General features: G+C 41.7%; 1 protein-coding gene across 2 annotated transcripts in view; it reads left to right on the top strand.

The window, feature by feature from the left end:
• Positions 1-26607, top strand: part of CDH11 (cadherin 11) — a 143880-nt gene that overhangs the window by 83518 nt on the left and 33755 nt on the right. For both annotated transcript variants that reach the window (XM_068529016.1, XM_068529015.1), the window contains 4 exons: positions 13693-14090; positions 18709-19003; positions 22235-22354; positions 24339-24506. In XM_068529016.1, coding sequence (XP_068385117.1) covers positions 13863-14090; positions 18709-19003; positions 22235-22354; positions 24339-24506 — 811 coding nt within the window. In that variant the 5' untranslated portion in view covers positions 13693-13862. The remainder of the gene's footprint in view (positions 1-13692; positions 14091-18708; positions 19004-22234; positions 22355-24338; positions 24507-26607) is intronic.

Raw genomic sequence — 26607 nt, forward strand, 5'->3', positions numbered from 1 at the left:
ACCTAAGTTTGTAGCATTTAACTATTGCAGAAATCCTACAAATATTTATTAAGTGGTTGCGATGTGGAATAAGATCTTGCTGAGCTCTGAGCATCCCCAGAAGGAAAAATTAAGACCTTCAGAAGACAATTACAGAGAAGTTCATCATCAAAGGTGGAAAGATAAGAGCTTCCTAATGGGCCATATATGGCTTCAAATTTCATTTCAGGTGCCAACTAAACCGAATGCTCTGAAAGTGAAGTTCCTCTGGCCCTTGTTTCCTTATCTGGACAAAGGAGGCAATAATGCAAAACTCTCAAAGATGCTGGAGGGAGAGAGGCTATAAAGAATCTATATAAAGCACCTAGCACCTAGCAAGGTGCCTACCACACAGTAGGTGCTCATAAAAACAGAACCTAGTTTGTAGATGATAACTCACTAACAGTTATGCCACCCCCTTCTTCCCCATGGACTGGGCTGTTTCAAAAGGAGGCTGAATGGAGAATGAGTGATTTGCCAAGATGGCCTCCCCTAACTCATCCGGTCAGGTGAGCCCACCCTCTCATGTGACAAGTACTTGGCAGCTTTGTCCATACTCCTTATGATTGCTCCATTCTCATCCCATATCAAGGATAACTGAAAGACCCTTAGTCTCTGCAGAGAATCTTCTGGCCTTTATCCCTATTGAGTCTGGGTCCTTGTTGGAATCAGCCATCCCCCTCTCCCCAACACACACACCATCCCCTAGGCAAGGAGGTCAGTGTCTTCACAAGTCACCACTACAGAATCCCCTCTGGTCCTGGGGCAAACAAAAAGGATGCCCGTGTACATTTGCAGCATCTGGCAGATTTTATAACCTTATCAGAGAAAAGGAGTGAAATCACATCTCCTTTCTGTAACAATAACAGGTCATTTACATTTATCTACAATCCACACCACTAAAGGTTAAAAGCCAAAACTTTAAAAATTACTCAAAGAAATGGAAGTTGCCACTGCTGTCAGCATTTCATCATGCGTCCCCTCACCTGTGTAGCCCACATTATGCTTTTACAAAGAGCTTCCCAAACCATTATCTTATTCGACCCTCAACTTAACTGGGGAGCCAGGGAGGTCATGCATCATTTGCCCTTCTTTTCAGAAGAGAAAACAGATCCACAGAGGTGAAGTGAGCTGTCGGTTGCCAGTGGTCCCACGGTTTCCTGAGCCCGACCTCCTCCCTAAACCAGGAGATTATAGGCACTGAAGCAGGAACTTACTAGCTGTTGCTGGATTGAGACAGCAAGTCTGTTAGGTATCAAGATCTCAGAAGCGGTTTCTTTTTTCCTTTATTTTTTCTAAGGCAGCTGAACTGCTTTTCAAGGAAGCATTTTGCCCAGTCTAGCTGTGTGTCCTGTTTGCCGTGGAGCATGGGGCCCGTTGGTTCAGCCGTCCCCCACCCGTTGTAGTCCTATCCCTTGATTTTTCCAGGCATTCTGCTAATGTCATGTGGAGAGTCACTGTGTTACCCAGCCCTTTATTTCACAGATCGGAAAGCTGAGGTCTAGATGATTGTCCGTAAGCAATGAGTTCACGGCAGGTTTTGAATGCCTAGAACAGTGTTCTTTGTCTGCCTTCATTCCCTGAACAGACACTTCTGCTTAAGATGAGGATGTTTTAGTGCCCAAGACCAACGCTGACTAATAATAGAAGTTGTTTTTTGATGATTGAAATCACCATTGAGCACTTGAAATGGGACTAGCATGTGCAGGAAGTACATTTTAAATTTCATTTAATTTAGATGAATTTACATTTTAAAAGCTACATGTGTCTAGGCTGCTACCATGTTGGATAGCACAGCTCTAGATCAGTGGTTCTCAGCTTGAATGTACACCGCAACCACCTGGGGAACTTCAAAAATACTGAATCCTGGTTTCTTTGCTTTCAAGTGGTTTAGAGTAAGGCCTTGGCAATGGGATTTTTCAAATAACCTCGCTCCCCCCTGGTTAATTCTAATGTGCAGAAAAGTTCTTGAGACACTATAGTCTAAATTTTAAGCCCTATGAGGGGCAGAGGCCATGTCGGCATATACATCACTGTAGTCAGGGGCAAGGAATTCAGTGAGAAATTAGCTATGTTCCCAAATCTTAGGGAACTTTATGTATCCTAGGGAAAAGGAAGGGTTAAAAGTGCCCTTATTAAATTGCTTAAAAGGACAGTGTGATCAAAGGAATGGAAATGGTCCTTCTTCCTGGCAGAGGGAGAGGATGAAGTAGGTCTCTTTGTGATAATGACTCTGGTAATGAATTATAAGTAAGGTATGTATTTTTTCCAGAAATGCATTTGTAGCAGTAGATGTTTTTGCCAAGCAAGTGAACTCACGTCTGTAATTCACAATAGGATTAACCTGGGATTATAGAAAATCTAATTAAGTGAACCATAGCATCTGAGACCCACAAAAGACACTTAGCGTTGCCTTTGAAAGTCCTGCCTGTCTGAGAGTGGCGTATGCTTCAGAAAATGCTCTGCACACGTACAAGGCACTTGACGAGTTTGCTGTATCCCATTACTTTTCTTTTATGCTTAACTTTTTTCAAAAAAAACCCCTTACTTTTGATAAATGACATTAATGCATTTGAAAAGAAAGAATTGGGCTTCAAAGATTGGATTATTTGAAACCACAATGCGATCATTATGAAGCTATTGTTGGTGTCTGGTTTCTGAAAACACGGAGGGGCGGGGACTCTCTGTGGGGTATGTAAAGATACAAAAAAAGCCATTTAAAATATGGCAGAGTTTAGTCTACTCTTAGCATGATAGCATAGTTTGGGGAGGTCCATTAGAAAGAGACCTCCAGAACAGCCCACCCACACTCGGGTAAAAATCAGGCTTCTGATAATTGGAAGCAGCTTGACTCTCCATTCCTCACTCCTGTTCAGTGGCTGATTAAGCTGGACGGATGCACGCGGACCACAGTGGATTGAGGTCACAGGCTGGCCTTCTCAGAATTCTAAAGGCTCTCGGAGGTGGTGATTGGAGGCACTCTCTCTCCTCGCCTTAGTAATTATTTCAGAAAACCACATCAAGCCCTTGTCAGTTATTAAGGGCACCCTGGGATAACTCCTCCTCTTATTGTTTATGCTTTAAAAAACAGACTTTGTGGAAAGTAGTTCTCTGAAGGATGTCACATTCTAGCGAGAATATGTAGATTGCTTTTCCTCTTCCAATTCTCCACTGATCATCTTTAAAGAGCTCCCAGGTCCTTATTTCTGAATGTCTGTTCCTTTCTTGAACCTGGACTGGCCGTTTCCATAGAAATCGTTTGAAAAGGAGGACTGCTTTTAATCCAGGTTTTGAGGGGAAAGGGCAGGGTAGATGTTATAAAAATTATCTTTCACTGTGGATACTTGTTCCTCCCCCTATATTTTCGCTCTATACAGTGAGGTCTTTAGGTTTTGTTCATGCTGTCTTTTATTTTGCAAGTTACTTATCATTTCTGTATCTCAGTTTTCCCATCTGTCTGTTGAAGAAGGACGAATAGTGGAAAATCTAAGCTAGGATTTCCCCCAGTTCTGAGATTCTAAGATTGATTAATGCAGCAAAATGTCCGAACTTGAAACAGAAATGCTGACACTGACAATACCTACTACTGGAAGAAGCTGGGAACTGGACTTACTCTGAGCTTTCCACTTGAACGTCAATCCATTGGCTTTACAAGCTTAATATGTTCAAAACCAAACTCATGCTCTTTATTCCCAAACGAGTGTCTTCTTCTTTTGAGGCCAGGAGCAGCAACCCTGTCTTCTCACTCTCCCCAGACTGCAGTTGCATCCTCTGTCCTCAATCTGTCCAGTTCCCAAGGTCCTTCACATCGCATGATTTCTAGAAAGGCCTTCTTTCCTCCACACAAGGCTTATTTTTCTAGTTCAGAACCATACTATCTCTCACCTGAACTATTGCAATGACTCCAGGAGTCTCCCTGGACTCATATATTAGTATCATTGCATTTAGCAATCCCTATTATAAATATCGGTTTGTCTGTATCTCCTTAATGGACAGCCTCCTGGAGACCTTTGTAAGGCTTGCACCGTATTGCAGGTTGTATGTGTATTATATGCCATATTCATGCATCCAGGGCTTATAGTACATATTTATGTATTCTCGTTGAAGGAACAAAACTCCTAATTTATCATCTTTATCACCTGCTGTGTCTCAGCCCATGTTAAGTACTACATGGAGTTCTCTTCATGCACCATCTTGTTTCATTTTAGAACTCCCCCGTTAAGACCGGTCCTGGTGTTCTTCACATTTTCAGTATTGCAGTGTGGAGACCTGCAGAGGTTGAGTCACACACGTAGTGAGTAGTAACTCTTGAGCTGTAATCCTCTAACCCCATCTGACTCCTGAGCCCATGCTCTCAACCATTTTGTCAGAACTGCCATTTCTCATGTTGGTTTATCCTATATACCCCTGACAGCTCGGACTCCATCAATCTCCTGACCAGAGGACTTAATGGATTCCCACTGTCCATCAGGTAAAGTCCTGATGCCTAATGCTGGGTTTTAATACCTGTCACATTAGCAGGTCTTGCATTGCCTAGTCCCAGAGGGCACCATTCACATTACATCTGATGTAAGTGGGATTCCTGGAGTTGTGCATGGAGCAGCCCTGCCAGTGCAGCAGGATCCAGGCGTTCTAAATGAATTTTCATCTCTCTCCATCCAGGGAAAGTTGCTGTGTCTCAGCCCAGCACAGACTCACAGCCTCCTGTAGACAGCTCCTTAACAGGAGCTATTGCCAGTCTTCTATTTTATAGAAGGAGAAACTTAGCCCCAAAGGAAGAGTGTCTTTTCTAAGGTTACACAACTGTTTAGTGGCAGAACCTTTGCTACAACACAAGTGTCTTGACTTTTGTTCTACATCTCTCCCTATTGCCCAGTATTCCTTGGAAATTTAGAGAAGAAATAGGCATTTTCTACATCTGAACAAAGGATCTCCACAGCTTTAGTACTTCACCCTTGACCAGGGGAAGAATCACCTAACTTTTCCTCTTGATTATTGTATTGATAGTTTACTAGGTTTGCTGTTTGATGATAAAAGAAAGCACTCCAGTTAGCTCATGTACAAGGGGCTTATTGTCATCCGATGTATAGGGAGGGCAGTGCAAACAACCTCATAGAAATTCAGAAACAGAATATCAGTAGGGCTGGGCCCCGTGGAGACAACAGCTGGAGGGAAGTCCTTGATTGCCAGGATCTTCAGATAACAGGGCCATGTGCTCTGCCATTTACGTGGCTCAAGGACAGAGGCCATGTTTGTTTCTGTTTGGTTTCTAACTGACTTGCTCATACCTTGATTTCACTCAAACACTGGCCATAAGATGTCACTTTGTGGCTACTCCATCCCCCAGGTGCCTCATAACCTTTCTGTTTCAGCTCCCTTACTAACTGGCAAATGGTCCTGTTTTCTTTCATTCAAGTTCCCCAGTGAATCTGATTCACCCAGGTTATCATTTTGAATGAGGTTACACAGTTTGATAAAATCAGGGGTTGGTTTATGGTTTGGTTATCACTGGACTACATGTGGTTCAATCATCCACGGCTCTGGGTGAGAGTGGAAACTCCAGATGTGGGAGACTGTTAATATAGGTATTTGCTTGGAAGGGGCTGGAGTAGGCAAGTACCAGAAGGCAGGAGTGATATGTTACAAATTCATCTGCAGAGATGTGGTCACTGATTCCTCTGTGTTCTTTTTTTTTTAAAGAAATTCACGTTCTTTTATTTATTTATTTATTTATTTATTTATTTATGACTGTGTTGAGTCTTCGTTTCTGTGCGAGGGCTTTCTCTAGTTGCGGCAAGTGGGGACCACTCTTCATCGCGGTGCGCGGGCCTCTCACCATCGCGGCCTCTCTTGTTGCGGAGCACAGGCTCCAGACGCGCAGGCTCAGCAATTGTGGCTCACGGGCCCAGTTGCTCCGTGGCATGTGGGATCCTCCCAGACCAGGGCTCGAACCCGTGTCCCCTGCATTGGCAGGCAGATTCTCAACCACTGCGCCACCAGGGAAGCCCCCTCTGTGTTCTTTTACTCAGTCCCTTTTGCACTTATCACATCATACCATCATTTATCTGCTTAGACAACTGTTTCACCATTGTTTGAGTAGAGTCTACAGATTAGAGAGGCACTGCAGCCTCCAGGGTCCAACCCAGGTCTGGCACTGTGAAAAGTTACTGCTGAATGAAGGAACCAGGAAATAAAGAAAGCTTTATAGATATTCACTGCTCTGAGACAAAGAGAGATTTACATACAGGCCTTTGATACCACAAATGACATTACATTATGTTGAGCATCTGTTTATCATTACCATTTTTGCCCTAATCTTCCCTCAGGTACTTTCACTCATGCAGAAGAAAAATAGAAAATAAGATCTCTCTCTTTCCACACATTCATATAGGGTGTGTATTCATAGCCTGAGATGATACTGATGACAATGTTATTAACTGTATGTGTTGATATATTTTATTCATCTTAATGATTAACATTTTAAAATATTACAGTGAGAAAAAGACTATCTTAAGGATTGAGTAGAACAAAAATAATAAGTTCTTCATATCACAGACTGTGTTTAGTCATCTTATCATTTGAAGATGATTTAATTACTTGAAAAGATTAATAAATAATCAGTGAATGATTCTATATGTTTGGGGTCTGGGGACTTAAGATGGATTTCTAGAATACTCTGTGGCCACAAAAGCCTAAGAATATAAAGGCTGATTGTACATACGTAAATGAAATTCACATCTAACAAAGATTTTTTTCAATGTCAAATACAATATGGAGTTTAGACCATCCTTGGAGATGGTCTAAACCATGTCCTTGTGTTGAAGATCAGGAACATCGATCAGTGTTTGGGAGCCAGGTAAAGCCATAGCATGGGTTTTGCAGTCACATAAACTTGAATTTGAATTGCAGCCTTGCCAGTGTTTCAGAGTGTATCCTTGAGTGATTTACTTAATCACTCACAACCTCAGTTTCCTTGTAGATAATATTGTGGGTGATATTTACATACAGTTGTGGTGAAAATACAGTTAAATGGTGTATATCAAGCCCTGAGTATACTGCCCAGTACTATAAAAATCAAGCACCTTGTCAAGGATAATTTCAACTATCATTACCTAATTTTATATAGCCCATAAGTGATGGAACTAGGATTTGGACCCAGGCCTTCCAAACACCAGGCAGGGACTGATCTTTTCACTTCCAAAGCTGACACTCCTGTGGTTCTCTATTTCTCTAGAAGCAGAGAATGAAACTTACATGGAACAGTTTTAAACATTCCACTTGCCCTTAAAGCACGTCATGGTCATTGATAAGGAGCCCTCTTTGCTACCTACTTTAACATTTGAATTTGGTATCAGAGAGTGGAGTAACATATACAATGCCTGCTTGGCAGTCTCTGCTGTGTATTCTGCACCTGAGCAGAAGTGACTGTTACCGCAAGCTTATGCTTTGCTCCAAGCGTAGAAATCGGGGAAGAAATGTGATTCAGTAGTTCTTGTAATACTTCCTCTCCCCATTCTCTGTGATTTCCACAGACATGGCATAATTCCTGTGATTTGATTTGAAACTAGAGACCAGCTCAGGGCTGAGTGATGAGATCTGAACGGGGAATAAAATATGCTTGAATTAATTTGCATAATGGAATCCGATTGGTTACAAAGCTGTGTTTGTTGCAGTGGGGACCAGAGCCCCTGGGCTCCTGACAAGAGGACACTGCACTTGCAGAATAAGGTTTTGAGTTCTGGTGGGCTTGGTAATATTCTTAATGTAATGATAACCTGTCTTTAACTGTAAATTAACTCCCTGGAAATGAAAAGAACAGGTCAGCCCATCTGATCCTTCCAGCTCTGTGGGGGAGGAGAAAGCTAAAAAACCAAAGCCGCTTGAGTTTTGCTAAGCGTTTTCGTCTTTTTTTCTCTACCTGATAACAATTTCCAGCAGGAGTCCAAATATACTTAAACACCCGTATGTCATTTTCTTTAACGGAGACAAAAGCAAGCACAGTGAGTTTTATGCTCAAGGCGCAGTAGCTTATGACGGGCTATCTGCTCTCAAGATAGAGGGGAGAGCCTTCCACTTAGAGCTGGTGGTTTTGCAAATCCATTTTCCTGTCATGTTATTACTCCTGTGACTTTCAACAACATTTATTTTTCCTTGCAAGCAATACGCTCCCATCATAAAATAAAGTCCTCCTGTATGTTTTAGTGGAACCTCAATGCTTAGACATTCTGGCATACTGCTAGATAGTGCTTAAATGGAAGGATTGTTCAAGAACTGCCTTGGGGGTCTTTATTAAAACCAATTAGAACACTGATATATTTCCTTAGTTGTTACCAACGTCAAGGTCTTCTTAGGAGGGCGGTCTCCTGTTCATTTTCGTGAGTGATTCCTGCAAACTCTGTACCACTGCATACATCAACCAGATCTCTAGATTTTAGGAGCATTTCCAAATAATAATAATAATAATCTTTCTGAACACATCTTTTTTAACCTATACATATAGAAATTCTGAAACAGGGTGTTTGAAAATAAAAAGCAAAGACTTACTTTTGTGTACTAGTGCTGTTCAAGGACCTGATTGTACTGTGTTGTTCATGAACTGCTATAATCACTTCCTGTTCCTCTTCACTTTGATCCTTGCTATAAAATGCTTTATCTTCCTCTTTCTAGTTTGGTTTAATATTTTAGTTACAGTATTACCCCCCACCATAGTGCCACCAAAACTTAAATTATTTTCATCATTAGACTATTATGATATGTCTTATGATATGTGTCCATATTTGATCTTCAGCCTTCTCTTAGAGAGGCAATATCACATGGGATTATAGGGGATAACAATGCAGGTCTTGGAACCAAGCATCCAGTGTTCATATCTCAGCTCCTCCACTTGCTGGCTCTGTAACTATGAGCAAGTTACTTAATCTTGCTATGCCTCAGACTACTTATCTGTAAAATGGGGATAACAATAATACTATTGTGCAGAGTTATTGTGAAAATTTATGACATAACTCATTGAAAGCACTTAGAAGAATGTTAGGCAGACAATAACACTGGACAAATGTTTACTGTTATTAACATTTTCATCATAGTCATATTATGAGTATATACTAGGTTCTCATACTGGTTTACTGCACATGGCATCTAGGTTACTGTTTTTATCACAGTGTCCATATCGTCTCCTTATGAATCTCAGAAACCAACAAGTGGTGATAGCTGGTATTGCTCAGTGGTTAAGGACACAGACTCTAGAGGCAAACGTCATGGGCTCAGATTCAGCACTACGATTTATCTGAAGCATAACTTTGCACAAGTTGCTTAATCTATCCGGGCCTCAGTTTCCATCCTTTAAAATAAGAATATTCACAGTACCTATTCATAAGTTTGTTATAGAAATTAATGGATGAGTTACTATTTGTAAGGTTTTTAGAGCAATAGCTAGAAAAAGCTTTTGCTAAGTAAATTTTCATTCTGAAATTGAATTAAAAAATAATGTCTTAAAATTCGTCTTAACATACCTGAGATTAACCATTAAAATAACTTTATATAGTACATACAGCCATATAAGCACTTATAAATAATGGTTTCAAGGAATTACTTTTAAAAGCAAGTTGATTTTGCTATTCTTTCCAACAGAAGAAAATAGATAATTTCACCTTTTAAACAAAGGGTGAAATTTATTGTTTATTGGTCATGTGGAAACTCTTAAATTCATTAGTATCGAGCTAGAATTTTTCTTCTGTAAAGGAAAAAGAAAGTTGTCATCTAGTTTCAACACGTTTAGTGTCAGAAATAATTGTGCTTTACAGCAAAATGGCAGCCAGAAGAAAGAGGTGCAGAAATATCAACTTTAATTAAACCCTTTCTTTCAAATACACTTCACAGTTTATAAGCAAGAATAATTTATCACCATGTGAATGAACACTTAATAATTGGCATGGTGTAAAATCGGCAGAGATCTTGTTGCACCATATGCTTTTTCTTTTCTATTTCTTCTTCTTGAGATTCTATGGTGGCAATATCAAGTTTGAACTTGAAGTATGGGGTTCAAATCATACATTCAGCTTTTATTGGCGTCCTGCTTTGAGCTCAGGCATTGGCCATCTAATTGTGAATAAGATATCATCCCAACCATTAAGAGGAAACCAGTATAGTAAGGAGATGGTGTATGAATCAGAAGTGCCCCCCAAGATATCTCACCCCAACTCCAAACAAGAACATGAACCTGGAAACCACTTGTAGAAAATGTCACCCAATGGCTTCACTTTACAGGGAATGAGGCAGAGCCACTGCTCTCGGAGCTGAGGGAGGACCCACCACCAGCTAAGTGGCAGATTCTTAATCATATCTTTGGCTTTTTGACTTAAATGCAGGTATCTTCCTATGGCTTCACATTGCCTCAGTGTAGGATCAAACTCCTTCTGGTCCCTCCCTGTGCTCTTTCCATGCAGTCAGTTTGCCTTGTAAGAAACAGCATTTGATGTAGTATTGATATGCCTGAGTCTCAGGGTGAAGCTGTTAAGTGAGGGCACTGCCTTCTGAATCTTTCTCTCTCTTCCACACAGCCTTTTACATATCCCAGAGTCTGTCTACAACAAACACTAAACTCCCTATTCCCTGAAAAGGGTCTTGCATAAAACATCATAAAATGGTCTTGAGGACAGTGATGGACACCTGAAATGAATGCACATCTGTGGCCCCCCCAGATAACATTTTGCCCTATTACAAAGGAGCAGAAAGACTCGGGTTGATGAAACCAAAGAGCCTCAGAAGAAAGGGGTTCTGCACCAGCAAATTAGAATGCCACCAGTTCCCTTATTTTTGAGACCTCTAAGGCCAGACGGCTGTGGTACCTCCATGTAACTCTTATTCCTCAATTCCTGTCTTAGAGAAAGCACCTCACCCCTGTCTTCTGGGCATCTCCACCTGCAAGGCAAGAGCACTTCCTTCTGCTGAGTGAGGGCTGCATGCTTGGACTGTGGTGCTCTAGAAAGAGAGGAAGAGACCCAGTGTGTGCCCAGTTCCCTCTCTGTCTTCAGCCCTGCATGTGTGTACCAAGTCTTGTCATCCCTATTGTTCAGATGAGACTGAGGAGGCTAAGAGTGCCTGACTGACATGTCGAAGCCACCCTGACTGAAATATATAGAAGTGGTATTCCAATTCAGCTTTACCTGACCTCCAAATCTAGGTACATTCCACTCTGCCAAGATGCATTCTCTCTCTTTCCTATTCCCCTCCCCCCACATCTAACCACTTCATCCAAATCATATAGCAAAGAATTAGGTGATGGTTTTTATTCCTACAACACTCAAGAATCGCACCAATTTCACTGGTACAGCCACTATGGAGAACAGTATGGAAGTTCCTTAAAAAACTAAAAGTAGAGTTACCATATGATCCTGCAATCCTACTCCTGGGCATATATCCCGAGAAAACCATAATTCGAAAAGATACATGCACCCCAATGTTCACTGCAGCACTATTTACAATAGCCAAGACACGGAAGCAACCTAAATGTCCATCAACAGAGGAATAAATAAAGAAGATGTGAGATATATATATAAGAAGCAGAGTGCTAGAGAGAGGACTGGAGTGACTGTAGGTGAGAAACCACAAGAGGCATGGAAAGGCATTAGCAGCTCATATATATATATATATATATATATATATAAAATGGAATACTACTCAACTACAAAAAAGAATAAAATAATGCCGTTTGCAGCAATATGCAGCAGCATGGATGGACCTAGATATTATCATACTAAGTGAAGTAAGCCAGACAGAGAAAGAAAAACATCGTATGATATTGCTTATATGTGGAATCTACAAAAAAATGATGCAAATGAACTTATTTATAAAACAGAAATAGACCCACAGACACAGAAAACAAACTTAGAGTTAGCAAAGGGGAAATGGGGTGGGGGAGATAAATTAGGAGTTCAGGATTAACATATACACACTGCTATATATAAAATAGATAACCAGCAAGGACCTACTGTATAGCACAGGGAACGATAATCAATATTTTGTAATAGCCTATAAGGGGAAAGAATCTGAAAAAGAATATATATATATGTATATATAAACCTATATACACACACACACGTATAACTGAATCACTTTGCCATACACCTGAAACTAACACAACATTATAAATCAACTATACCTCTCAATTAAAAAAAAAAAAAAGAATCTCACCAGTTTCATTTAGACCCACTGGTGTTGAAATGAAGTGTCATCCTCTATGCCCAGCAACTTTCTGAGAGTCCCTCCCATTGGGGATGGGGGTGGTAGTGAGGACAGTCTGGTTCCGGGAACTAGGGGTCCGACTTGTTTCTGAGAGGTGCTCCAAGGGGAGAAGATGACTGTCCAGAAGAAGGTGTAGGATCCTAAGATAGGAGAATGAGCTCTGGAAGTTCCTTAGGGGAGAATTAAGTTTCCAGCACCAGAAAAACAAAGTCCCGTGAAGAAGCCCAGAAACCTGAGGCAGGAGTTAAGGACCAGAGAGAAGAACCAGAGTGCTGGAGAGAGGACTGGAGTGACTGTAGGTGAGAAACCACAAGAGGCATGGAAAGGCGTTAGCACTCATCTTTAGTATCGATGAGTAGCTGAGTCATGGCTGGGTGCCAGGAACAAGACCTTTGGACCAGCTGGTGGGGATGCTGTTTTATTTTGCTTTTCCTTGTTGGAGAGAGCTTATAAAGTATCCTTGGAAAGACTGTCAGGTTAAGGTAGGATCTTCAGGTTCTTGGGTGGACACTGGACCGGACAAGAGCAAATCTTGCTTACTGAATTGACACTATATTGATCCAACAATGAGAATCTGACCCATTATTTCACAGACAAATGTTTTAGTGGCCATCAGTGACCATCTTAGGGTCTGCCCCGACCTCCCATATCTAGAAGGATTCATTGCTGGCTTCCTCCTTTCTTATACCATCCAGTAAGCCGAACAGTCTTGGGACGTGCTGTGCTTGTGACCAGCTCTGGGCTTTGGGGCACGCTGTTCCTTCTACCTGGACATCCCATCCATTCCCTTCTTATCACAGTAACTCATCTGATGGTTGTGCCCATCCATCCCATCCTCCAGGAAGTCCTCCTTAACGGTCCCCACTCTCTGCCATCTCCATCCTCAACCCCCATCAGTCATGTGTTCCTCTCCTGGCCGCCCATAATGCCCTAAGTTTCCCTATTACAAAAACATACCCAAGCACAGTTATGATCATAATAATAACAGATAAATATGAAGCTTTTACTGTATAGCAGGCCTTGTGCTAAGAGACTTAGGGGTATTACTCGTGTATCCCTGTGTAGATCTTGCAGTGAGTTCGATTCGCGAGCCCATTTCATAAATGAGCAAGCTGAGCTCAGTGTCGGCTTACCCCAAACCCAGAGCTAGAAAATGGTAAAACTGACACTCAGACCTGGGCAGCTGGATTCCACAGCGCACACGTTTTATCCTCATATCGACCTTGAGGGGTTTCTTCGTGTATGTGTTTATCTTACCCACCGCGTGGTAAACGGCCAGAGAGCAGGGACTATTTCTCACTGGCGTCTGCAGCCTCAGTACCCGGAGCAAAGCCCTAACAAGGTCCAAAGTGTGTCAGTGTTTACAGAATGGAATTGAAATGAAGTGGGGATGGAGCCTGCGACTAGTCTGACCTTTCTATCTCCCTGCAGAGGCCGACCGGGGAAGTGGGCAGCCCTGACGTGATGTGCTCAGCGAGGAGAAACATTCCAGTCCGAGAGAGCTCGGCGTGACGCGTGGCAGGCCACCACTGGCCAGGCCGCAGCACAGTCGCTGGAAGGGGTGACAACCGCGTTCTCCTGTGCCTACCACGTAACCAAAAATGAAGGAGAACTACTGTTTACAAGCCGCGCTGGTGTGCCTGGGCATGCTGTGCCATAGCCAGGCCTTCGCCACGGAGCGTAGGAGCCACCTGCGACCCTCGTTCCACGGGCACCACGAGAAGGGCAAGGAGGGCCAGGTGCTGCAGCGCTCCAAGAGAGGCTGGGTCTGGAACCAGTTCTTCGTGATAGAGGAGTACACCGGGCCTGACCCCGTGCTCGTGGGCAGGGTAAGGCTGCTGTCACTCCACATTTATTTCTCACTCTCCACCATCCCTGTACTAGGGTATGGTCAGAACAAAAATATAGGAGGGAAAATAATAATGGTCTGGCCATCAGTAAAAACCGCAAAATCATCGTTCATACATCCTTCTAGCCTTTTTTTTTTTTTTTTTAGTTCATAGACTTATCCATGTTAAGAACACTTCAGTTTTCCACTTGATGTTATGCCCTCAAAACTCAGTTTTTTAATGGTTACACAGTAGTCTACTGAATAGAAATGATGATTATTTATTTAACCATTCTCCAACTGGGGGCATTTCCCCTACCACATCCAAACCCCAGCTTGGATGCCATCGTTTGTGTTCTTATGATGCTCTGGACTCTTTTCATCATAGCTTTCCTTCCTGTAGTACACGTGTCTACGTATTCATCTATCTCCCTCACTGGACCCTGAGCTACTTTCCATCAGGAACAGCGTCATTTGTGTATCCCCAGGTCCTGTACCAAAGTCCAGCTTTGGGGACGCCTCTGTGAATATTTGACAAGATGAATGGATGTGTCATAAGAATGGGTGGAATTTTATCCACTTTGGCTTAGGGATGGCAAAACCCATTTCAGAAGGCTTGAGAGTCTTAGTGCTACTGAGAAATCCTGCATTCTCTGTGTACCCCCTCCAAAAAGTGCAAGGGTAGAGAGTTCAAAATATGTTTGAGGGAGCTCCCTGGTGGTCTAGTGGTTAGGATTCGGCACTTGCACTGAGGAGGCCCGGGTTCAATCCCTGGTCGGGGAACTGAGATCCTGCAAGCTGCACAGCACAGCCAAAATTAAAAAACAAAAACAAACAAAATATGTTTGAAAAACTGACTGTCTGGGGCTTCCCTGGTGGCGCAGTGGTTGAGAATCTGCCTGCCAATGCAAGGGACTCGGGTTCGAGCCCTGGTCTGGGAGGATCCCACATGCCGTGGAGCAACTGGGCCTGTGAGACACAACTACTGAGCCTGCGCGTCTGGAGCCTGTGCTCCGCAATGAGAGGCCGCGACAGTGAGAGGCCCGCGCATCGCCATGAAGAGTGGCCCCCACTCGCCACAGCTAGAGAAAGCCCTCGCACAGAAACGAAGACCCAACACAGCCAAAAATAAATAAATTAATTAATTAATTAAAAAAAAAACTGACTGCCTGCTATATCAATTATGGTAAAACATACAGCCATCTTTTAGAGGACACTGACATGAACTGCGAGGAGATAGGTGTTCACACACATAAGAACATAAAGCCTGCTATGGGAAGGTACAGAGTGAGGCAAATGGTAAACTAGGGTAAAATAGTCCTTGGTCTCAAAGAGTTCAGGGACTAGTGGAAAAGAGACACTTACCTAAGCAATTAAAAAACTAAAACAAGAAGCAGAATAATGAAGAAATTCACTAGCAATTCAATCTACATGGTAAAGTTTGGGAGGGATGAAGGGCAGTTTCATGGAGACAATGGTAACAACTTGTGACCTGAAGGATGAGTAAGAGTTATCCTGTGAAGGGGGAAAGGGACAAGAGCAGATTTGTGGGATGCTCATTTCTGAGCCTCATAGATTCCAATGAAGTTATCTTAGTTGCTGCTTAACTTGAGAAGAGCATTCCATATTTATGGAAGTGACATCTTTGGAGGAGGTTCATATTAGCGTCTCAATACTATTGTTAAGGGATGGAAAAGTGCCTTTTTGAAGAGATGTACTAGAGCAATTTCATCATTTATATCCAAAATGGAAAGATTACACCCAAAGTAGAAGTATCCTTGAGAAATGGAGCACAGGGAAACAACTGGCACATAGAATTCCTTCCATCAAGGAGATGGGCTGTGTGCCCAGAGAGGAAGAAGAGACTTGAGCCACAGCAGGAGCTGTGTGGCTTGAACAATGTGGAGAGCTGTGCGTGAACTGTTCTGAGAAAACAGAACATCTGCCACGGGGACTTTCTCAGTGGGGAGCAGGGTGTGTATTAGGGTGGGGAGTGCAGAAGAGACAGGACCTAGAGGGCCGTTTCAGCATCTCTGTGGAGCAAGCAGGTGTCATGCCTCCTAAAAGGCAGCAGATGGAAGAGGATGGAAAATCTAGACACACGAAAATGAGCCTGATGTCGGATTGGATGGGGGTAAAAAGAAATAAAGTGGTTGGATCGTATGGAACTTCCTTTTGAGACAATGCTGATCTGTAGTTCCCCATGAATAGGAGGATTAGACTAGGTGACTTGTTCCCTAAAAACCTTTGATTTGATGACATTCAAGGTTGAGTGATTTAAGATGCTCTCAAAAAGTGGAATTTGGCAAACCATGGACTTCTGGATTTCCTGCAGGAAGCACAGTCTGCATCATGCTGTGCTCTGCAGAGGGGATGCCGTCAGTCTTGGGAGTTAGGAACTGGCTGTGTCCACCTCAGCAACTGATCCCTTGATAGCACTGATGGTTTGCCAAAGTGCTTTTTGTGTTGAAACTAATAAATATCATTGTTGGTTATATGGATCATCTTTGTTGGAGAGAAAAAAAAAGGAATTTATATCCAACTTCGAACTCTGAAACCAAGATAAAAATAATGAGCAGTATATTTAAATTTTTTTCAGTTATTTGGTTGATCATGAAATTTGTTTAATTCCCAAGAGTCTTGCCAAATTCATATGTAATATATGAAGGTCCCTAGAAACATTCCTTGTCTAAACACTCCCATTAAAGTAAGTGTTGCATTGATTTCCTTGTTGCGCATTCACGTGGCTGAGCCCCTGACTTTTGCCAGGTCTGAGGCAGGGAAAACAAATGAACATAAACTATTATTGGGGGTTAGGTGGGGAGCCAGAGGAATGGGGGCAGGGATCCTGCCCTCACTGTGGAAACGTGTATGAAGACTGGGGCAATTCGGGTCATCCTTTTTAGCTTCATATATTCAAATAGCTTTGTATATTACTCGCAAACTGCCTTATTCATAAGAAATGTGTAGTCATAATTTCATGACAGCACATAGCTTGTTATGAGTAACAAGTTCTGAAGGAAAGTATGCTTTTTTTCTTTTCCTGAGAAGCACTATAGACTAAAATCAACATGTAATTTGTACCTACAGGTATCCCCCTGAGCTGAAATATTTGGTGTTTCACTGAGGCACTGTAAATCAGTTAGATATTTTGGGGGAAATTGAAACGATACAAAAAATTTGTAAAAGCAATGTGTTCAATCCTGCTTTGTGATTCTGGACAAGCTTTCTAGGTTTTGGTTTCATAATAATAATAATTAAAATCGCATTAATAATATTAAAACAGAATTATAATAATAAATAATAAGATAATAATTATAAGTAGTAAGCATTATTATATTTCAATGTCATTTGAATAAAGCTTTTTAGTTTATACTAGGTTTTCTTATGTAGTAGGTAGAACCAAGGGCTTTTTATCCACTTGGCTACTCTTGAAGCCTATAAGAATGGTGAAAGTAACGCTTATCTTTTCCCACAAAGGGTAAAATGAGGGCAGAGGAACTCATCAAGATGATAGCTGCAGAAATTGAGGTTGGACAACAAGGTACAATAAAGAGTTTATTGCTACAGGAAAATTGGATGTGGTCTTTGGGGGGGAGTTCCATGTTACAAAACACAGAGCAGAGTCAAGGCAGAAGGCACAGGTGGGTAGTTAGGAGACCTGGATGACCTCCTGGCCCTGCCAACTGTGGATTTAGGCAAGTTCCATCATTTCTCTGGGCTTTGTCAACAGAGGGGAAATTCCCAAGGATATACAGTCTTTCTATGTCTAAGAGCTGCATCACCCCACCCCACCCACCCCATGCTTATGATGGGAATGGGGGCTTGTGCAGGCAGCTTCCATCCTCAGCTCCTCATACTTCCTGCGCCACACAGCAGGTCTTCCAGAAAGTCTGATCAATGGATTGTTTGAGGTAACAAAAGCCTGGTGTCCTTTGGAATCTTAGTGTCCTTTGGAAGAGGACTGAAATTATAATAACATCCATACAATTGATGAGGTCGATTTATATGTACCAGTGTGGAAGGGTCCTCTGAATTTACTGTGGTAGGAAAGCAGAGGTGAAGAGTGGTATGTGCACTATGCACTTTATTGTGTAAAAATAAACCAAAGCACGTGTATCTGTATAGATATTCTTGCATATGCATAGAATATGTCTTAGAGGATTCACAAGAAACTGGTCATAAGAGCTGTCTCTGAGCAGGGAAAAAGAAGGAATGGGAATCAGAACTTATAAGATTTACTTATTGCACAAATGTGTGTTTTTTATTTTCTATAGTATGTGCGTACTTCTTTCAAAATAACTGAACTAATGTATATTATATATACTTTGTATGTGTGCATATGTAATGGGAGAGGGGGAGGGAGAGCATGAATCTTAAAATTTAAAAATGTTTGGACCCTGGCTTCACTGCTCCCCAGCTGTGTGACCTTGGCCAAGACAATTATCTTCTCTAAGGTTACATTTCTTCATTTGTAAAATGGGGTGAGAACATCTCCCTCTCAGTGTGTGTGTGTGTGTGTGTGTGTGTAAACAGTGTATTGTCTCAACAGCATGTGTGTCTCTACCTCCCCAGTGCATCCGTCCTGGAATTACAAATCTTGATTTCTCTTTTCCTAGCTTCATTCCGATATTGACTCTGGTGATGGGAACATTAAATACATTCTCTCAGGTGAAGGAGCCGGAACCATTTTTGTGATTGATGACAAATCAGGGAACATTCATGCTACCAAGACATTGGACCGAGAGGAGAGAGCCCAGTACACGCTGATGGCTCAGGCGGTGGACAGGGACACCAACCGGCCCCTGGAGCCGCCATCAGAATTCATCGTCAAGGTCCAGGACATTAATGACAACCCTCCCGAGTTCTTACACGAGACCTATCACGCCAACGTGCCCGAGAGGTCCAACGTGGGTACGTAAGGGCAGGGGAGGGCGGACCCACTCCACCTGCAGGCCTGGTGTCTCTGTGGGTGGGCAGGCTGGTGCCTATTCTCCCAAATCAGGAAGTAGAATGTATGCTGTATCTTCTATGGCAGAATAACAAACAAAAAATTTTCATATACGTAGCTGAAGTTTCAAATATTTTAAATTGCCCTGAGGTTTTAAACTCTAAACTTACAAAATATGAGGAGGTGTGGAAGAGTAGGAAAAACGTAATCAAATCCATGTCATCCTGGCCCTGGTGCTTATTAACCTTGTGACTGGGAATCAGTTGCATCTGTTCTCTTAGCCTGAGTTTCTCCTCTGTAAAATGGGGATAAAAGTTTCTAGTCATGCAGTATTAGAAATAATATACATCTGGTCGCTAGTGCTAGTTGGTGTTCAATAAGTAACGGCAATATTTGTACCATGTAGGCACCATGCTAATTAATGATTTACATGCAGTATTGCATTTAATCTTTGCAGTGACTCATCTTTGCAATGAGGCAGGTCCTATTTGACATATTTTGCAGATAGGAAACCCAAGCTAGAAACAGGTTAATTAATTTATTCAAGGTCATCTGAGCTATTAAGTCAATCCAGAATATACACCTAACCATGACACTGTGTCACCATCTGTTAGAATGATTCAGAAGCAGCTATGTCTTTTATCATGCATAAAGACACATCACATTGTTAGAGGACAATTCTGTGAAAGATTTATTCAACTAGCTACCTTCTCTTGGCAATAACCTTTGTTTGGCTTTATAGAATGCATGTAGTTGTGGTCTTTTGAGAAGCATGCCTCATATTAAGAAGGATTTGTTTTTCACACAGTGATCAGAGCTGTACTAATCAGGGAGTGAGTATGGTTATGTGAATCAGAGATTTAAAGTTCCCATGAGGGCTTCCCTGGTGGCACAGTGGTTGAGAATCCGCCTGCCAATGTCGGGGACACGGGTTCGAGCCCTGGTCGGGGAAGATCCCACATGCCGCAGAGCAACTAAGCCCGTGCGCCACAACTACTGAGCCTGTGCTCTAGAGCCCGCGAGCCACAACTACTGAGCCCACGTGCCACAGCTACTGAAGCCCGTGCGCCTTCAGCCTGTGCTCTACAACAAGAGAAGCCACCGCAATGAGAAGCCTGCACACCACAATGAAGAGTAGCCCCCACTCGCCGCCAACTAGAGAAAGCCCGTGCACAGCAACGAAGACCCAATGCAACCAAAAATAAATAAATAAATTTAAAAAATAATAATAAAATAAAGTTCCCATGAACGTAAGGATCATCAGGGCCATTTTACAGATGAGAAAGCTAAGCACCAAGATTGGGAATCAGTTTGCTCAAGAGTGTTAGCTACAGAAGTGACTCTACAACTCTAAGCTCCTTCCATTCTGCATATAGAACTTTTGATGCTAAAAAAAAAATGTCCCCTTCTTCTCCTCCAGCTAAAGTCAAACGCTTCTCATACTTTATGAAAACCCAGCTGAGCCTTTTCTGCCTTCTTCTCTTCCCTTTGCCCTGCCCAATTCTTTAGTTTCTCAGTATTCACCTGGGGACTTTAATGAGAAGTAGCAGACATCAAATAAATCAGTAAATAGGGGACAGCATTGTCCGCAGCTGAGCCAGGGGACAAAGGCCAGCTATCAAACATGATGCTCGAGGGGAATTTTTATTGATCCCACCGCTTGGGGCAGCTTGGTGCTTAAGGAGTAACATCAGACTTTGCATCGTGGCCTATGAGAGTAGAGTCTGCTGCCAGACAGTACTGGGTTGGAATCATGGCCGTGCCTCTGACCAGCCAGGTCAACCCAGACAACATCTTACATCTTTCTCAGTTTTTGTTTCGTTATCTATACAATGAGGATAATGTAAACTCTAATGAGAGTTAAACAACATAGATGTAAAATACAAAGAGTTGTAATGAACTTAGTGGATTCCTCGAAGCAAATTAAGCATAAAAAATAATACTTTCCCTAGCTCTACCATGAAGGTAGAGAATAGAGCTTATTAACTCCCTTATAAATCTCCACTACTTAGAATAGTGCCTAGTTATGTGGGAAGAGCTCAGAAAACAGTTGTTTGTACGAAATAATGAATTACAGAAAAAAAAAGTGAGATTTATTTTTATGCCATGTGAAAATCACTGACAGCCTTGTAAATTAAAGGGTTGTCAGAGGCTGTGTAAATGGGCTCCCTTGCCTTTCACATAGAACCTGGCCCCTCTGCTGAAACTGTCTCGGAAAGAACTTGGGTTTGGTTGTTTGCTGGGTAGACTCCTGACTCTGGTAATAACCCACTCTGAAAAATAGGTTGCAAAACTTCCTACCTGTCATACTAAGTACCTCACAAGCACAGTGAATGTAAAAACACCCAGCAGAGGGGCAGAATACATGGAACATGCCCCAAACAATGCCTGGCACAGAGGAATTCTATAATAACCAGCTCTCTCCCTTGAGCATCTCCCCTGCCCCATTCTGAAGCCCAGCATTTCATGCCCTCAGATACTTGTGACCATCAAGGAACAGAGGTTTTTTTCTAGGAGAAACAGAATCCCATCTTCCTTCAATTCCCTGGTTTCCTTCCATTGTGACCCACAAATGCTTGCCTTAGGTCTCACCAGATGTCTACTGGTGGTTTGTGTTATATGACTACCAGACCTGTTAGAGGTGGGAAGATGCAATTTTCATGCCAGTAGGGAACAACATTCTGTACAATATTTATAGCCATCAATTAATTAAAATGTAGTATTAGCAGCCATTTTATTACATGCAAAGCAACAATAAAACGATGTATTTATTGCTCTGCTACAGATGGAAGACTGCACTCTGTCCTTTCATGAAAAGCAATTCATCATTAATTATCCTTTATTATACTCTTTGGGAAGATTTTTATTTAATTATTTGATATACTGAACATTCCAGTTGCATGGGTCTTAGAATGTTTTTGCAATAATGTTCATATTATTATTTTAACTACTAAGTATAGCAGGATGCACTATGAATATAGAAAGTTCATTTTTAAGCTATGGGAATTAAACCAAAAGGAAAGGAGAGAGGGAGGGAGGGAGGTTATTTTTGCATCTCAATCCCGGAAAATGAAAGCATGTTGAATAATTTGGGGGCTCTCCTCAGTTTTTAATCTTAAGATAAAACTTTGCAAACTAGAATATAATTTGAAAAGCTGAGGGACTGTTGCTAATGACTGTATTTCACTTTTAAGGAACGTCAGTAATCCAGGTGACAGCTTCAGACGCAGATGACCCCACCTATGGAAACAGTGCCAAGTTAGTGTACAGTATCCTGGAAGGACAGCCCTACTTTTCAGTAGAAGCACAGACAGGTACCGTGGAATGGCACTGCGATTTGCGACACATTGTGAATAAGGAGTCCAGGCCTGCTCACTAAAACCTATTTGAGTCTTAGTTTTCTAAAATACAAAAAGAGCCACCTAACAAGACTATTGTGAGGATCAGACACTGTGCATGTGCCTGGCCTAAGGGGAGCATCCAGTGAACCGTACTTGAATAAGGAGTCCAGGCCTGCTCACTAAAACCTATTTGACTCTTAGGTTTCTAAAATATAAAAAGGGCCACCTAACAAGACTATTGTGAGGATTAGATACTGTCTGTATTGCACCATGTCACAGTAATAAATATAATCTTAGATGCAGCTTTTCTCTTAAAACCATATCTTAAAATTCAACTTAAACTTAAGAATTTATCTTAAAATATGTTTTATCATAAAATTCAACTGTGGATCCAAATTAAGAGACCACAGGACTTGAAGACTGGTATGAAAACTGGCAGCTCTCAAAGCCAGGGCTGGGGATGGTGGGGCTGGGAACTGATGCTCACGTGTGTCTGGGAGGAGGCATATCCCCAGCCTCCTCCACTGTGCTTAGATTCCCAGCGGGCGTTAGCATCCAAGAAGGAGGCTCTGCAAATTCCGTACAGAAAACAAATAGCAAACCGAAAGAGTGAACAAACACAAACAACCAAAACCCATGCCAAAATGTTTCACTCCATTTGTACCAAATTTGATCCTAGGATCCTTTTATCAGAATAAACACTAAAGTCCTGTGAAACTGCTAGTCCACGATATTACGCCCCAAACTCATTTCTTTTTTCCACAACATACCCCCATGTGTTTGAAAGATGTTTACAAACAATCTGCTTTTATTATTATACTTAAAATTTATCAAATATATATGTTTATATGTATATACATAGCCTGCCAATCAGATACTTTGCCCACTTATTGAATATAATTTCCACTTACCTATGTAATCATTTATTTGTAGCCTCTTTGCTTCAGATCACAAATTATGGGGCTGCTTGCTATCATTTCATCAAAGGCATTTACCAGTTAATTTTGCCAATTATTTTCAGATTAACCAAGGATAAATGTGGGATTTTATATGGATTTTTGAGATGTTAAAATTGCTGGAAGGACTCCAGTTGCAACTTTCGTGTCTCAGGGACTCATAGTTAAGAACCACCAATTTGAACCTACCAAATTATTTAACAGACAAGAAAAACGAGGCTCAGTGAATTCAAGGATGTTGCTGAGAAACATACAAATGTCAGGGTCAGAAAAGGATAAGGGCTTAAAGCTTCCACAGCACTCTCTTATATTTCCAATACAAATGTTACCGTATCTAGAGACAGAGAAAGCTTGAATATGTTCCCAAAATATTTAAGTGAGCATGGTTTCCACACCAATAATGTGCTAATATCCAGAGACGATGTAGAATTCAATTATTAACATATCATTGTTTCCAGTGATAGCAGATAGTAGACAGTAAGTGTTTGTATAAGCATTGTATATATTTTTAACCCATTTGGTATACACTTAAAAAAAATTAATATTAACATTTTAATATATCACCTTCTACTTTTAACTTAATATGGACCATAGAAATGTTTCTAAGAATTGCATGCAGGCATAGATAGTCAAAAGATTCTGCTGGCAGTCCAAAAGCACGGGTTTATGTTACTGATGTTCATGCAGTGTGTCCTCAAATATATCAGTCTTTAGGATCTTTAAGTGTCACACCTGAGAAGGATGAGGTATTACTTGCATTTACAGTACAACATATAAAACATAAACTTTTAATGCTATATTAATAATTATGACAATTTGCTAGAAAATATATCTATATGATGCTCCACGTATGGCTACTTGTGATGATAATTACCATGTTGGAGTGACTCTTCTGTGAGGGCAGGTGCTGTTCTATTCATCTTTGCTTCCCCTGTGCCTAGACCTTCTTTGTTATAATGTTACCAATGAATATCTGTGACGTTCCCTGCTCACCTGTCCAGGTATCATCAGAACAGCCCTTCCCAACATGGACAGGGAAGCTAAGGAGGAGTACCACGTGGTGATCCAGGCCAAGGACATGGGTGGACACATGGGCGGACTCTCAGGGACAACCAAAGTGACGATCACACTGACTGATGTCAATGACAACCCACCAAAGTTTCCACAGAGTAAGTAGGTGGGCTTGGCTTTCACTTTCCAGTGGTGCCACAGCCAACTCTTCTCTGACCCATTCCTGCTGTACTCAACTTTCCAGAAGAAATCTAGAAAAATGGAGGCTCTTTATATCAGTCTTGCAAAAAACAAGACAACAAAAAACTTGAGTGGAGGAGAGGTAGTGGGAGAAAGTGGAGACATAAAATGTTCTGCAGCCCTGGGAACAGAAAATCCATTTTGCTAGGTGCTCACGGTGTGATGTAGTAATTAATTAACCTTTCTCTGTCTCAGTGTTCTCATTTCTAACCTGGATATGTAATAGTACCTGAATCAGTTATCTACTGCTACCTAACAAACTGCCCCAAATCTTGTGGTTTAAAACAATTATAATCATTTATTTTTGTCATGAGTCTGCAATTTGGGCAAAACCTGAAGGAGGCAGCTTGTTTCTGTTTCCATAGCATCAACTGGCACAGTTTGGGGCTGGAAGATCTACTTCCAAGACGGCTCAGTCACATGGCTGGCAAGTTAATGTTGGCTGTTGGTTCCCCTTCATATCAGCCTCAAAGGAGTGGCTTGGATAGGTTCTTAAAGTGAGGAGAGCGCCAAGGACACCGAGCAGAAACTGTATTGCCTATTGTGATCTAGCTTCAGAAATCACATAGCATCATTTCTACTGTAGTCATAAGACTGCCCAAATGTAAGTGGAGTTCTTGTAGACCCCACCTTTCAAGGGAAGGACTGTTAAAGTCACGTTGAAAGAAAAGCATGTGGGCTTGGAGATACCGTTTGGACTATTTTTGCAAAATACAATCTTCCACAGGGCTCAATTAACAGGATGTCGTTAGAACTAAATGAGCTAGTGTAAAATCTCACAATGTTATCTGGCATAAGTTGTCAACAAATGTTAGCCATTATTATCAATATTATCTAGGGGATTATGGCCCTTCTACAAAATTGATAGGCTTGCAGCAGGAAACAAAAGAAAAAATGATTTGAAAGGTCATTATTAATAATCATAATTACAACGACTACCATCCTTTAGTGAATAGTTACTACTATTACAGACCTCTACGAGAGCCTCCATTTTACAGATAAAACTGAGTTCCATGAAGGGTGCAGTAACTTGCCCGAAGGATAAGGCAAAGCCAGATTTTGTACACAGATCTGTTATGTGTACGTTATAGTATAGACAGAGGTGCAGTGTGATCGTAGTGATGCCGCTGCTGCTAGTTCTCGGGGAGTTCACCATGAAAGTGTCTTCTTCATTGACGAGGAGGGCAGCTGGTAGAGACGGTGAGTTTATTGCCAGAGAGATGGCACTTTGTATAAATGAGAGAACAGGGAAGGCCACCAAGTATGGCCCCAGGAAGGCACCATGCATGGTCACTCAAAGGAATCCAAAGACAACAATCTATGCAAGGGAGACATTGAGATAGAGGATTATAAGGCAACAGCCAGTTCTCCTAAAGTCACCGCAGAGATGAAGACTGCCCAGCCCGGTCAGCCACAAGGTTCAGCATCCCCAGTAAGCTTAAGCCTCACAGAGCGCTCTAAGAAACTGCATCTCCATTATCCACTCTAAAGCTGGCTGGTATGCTGGATGGAAAAGGCCATGCAGGACTATTAGCAGGTAGTGATTAATGCCCCTGCTCACATACAATCATAGAGTAAAGTTACGTCACTACTGTGAAGATACCAGTTTTACAGCTATGAACTTGACGAAGACTTAGAGAAAATCAACTGGGAGTAGGTTTTTCTAAATCTTCATGTAAATTGGTAATTATCTGCAGAGGCTCCCACCTTCCACTTGTCCTTAACCATGGAGGGCATGGTGTGTTTAAGTTAAATATGGATCTGAACTGAAAGTATTCACAGCCAAACAATAGATTGGGTTGGCCAAAAAGTTCATTCAGGTTTTTCTAAAACACGTTATGGAAAAACCCAAACAAACTTTCTGGCCAACCCAACAGATAAATGTAGACAGAGTATTAGAACTGATAAAATTCACATAAGGGGAAACTAAAGCTTAAAGAGCTTAAGTAACTTGCCCAAGACCACTTGACTTGAAAGTGGTAGAGGCCAGGTTTCCAACCCTTGCTTCTCTACGTTGTT

Source organism: Eschrichtius robustus, chromosome 19 (genome assembly GCF_028021215.1).
Source record: "Eschrichtius robustus isolate mEscRob2 chromosome 19, mEscRob2.pri, whole genome shotgun sequence".
In the NCBI taxonomy this organism is placed as follows: Eukaryota; Metazoa; Chordata; class Mammalia; order Artiodactyla; family Eschrichtiidae; genus Eschrichtius; species Eschrichtius robustus.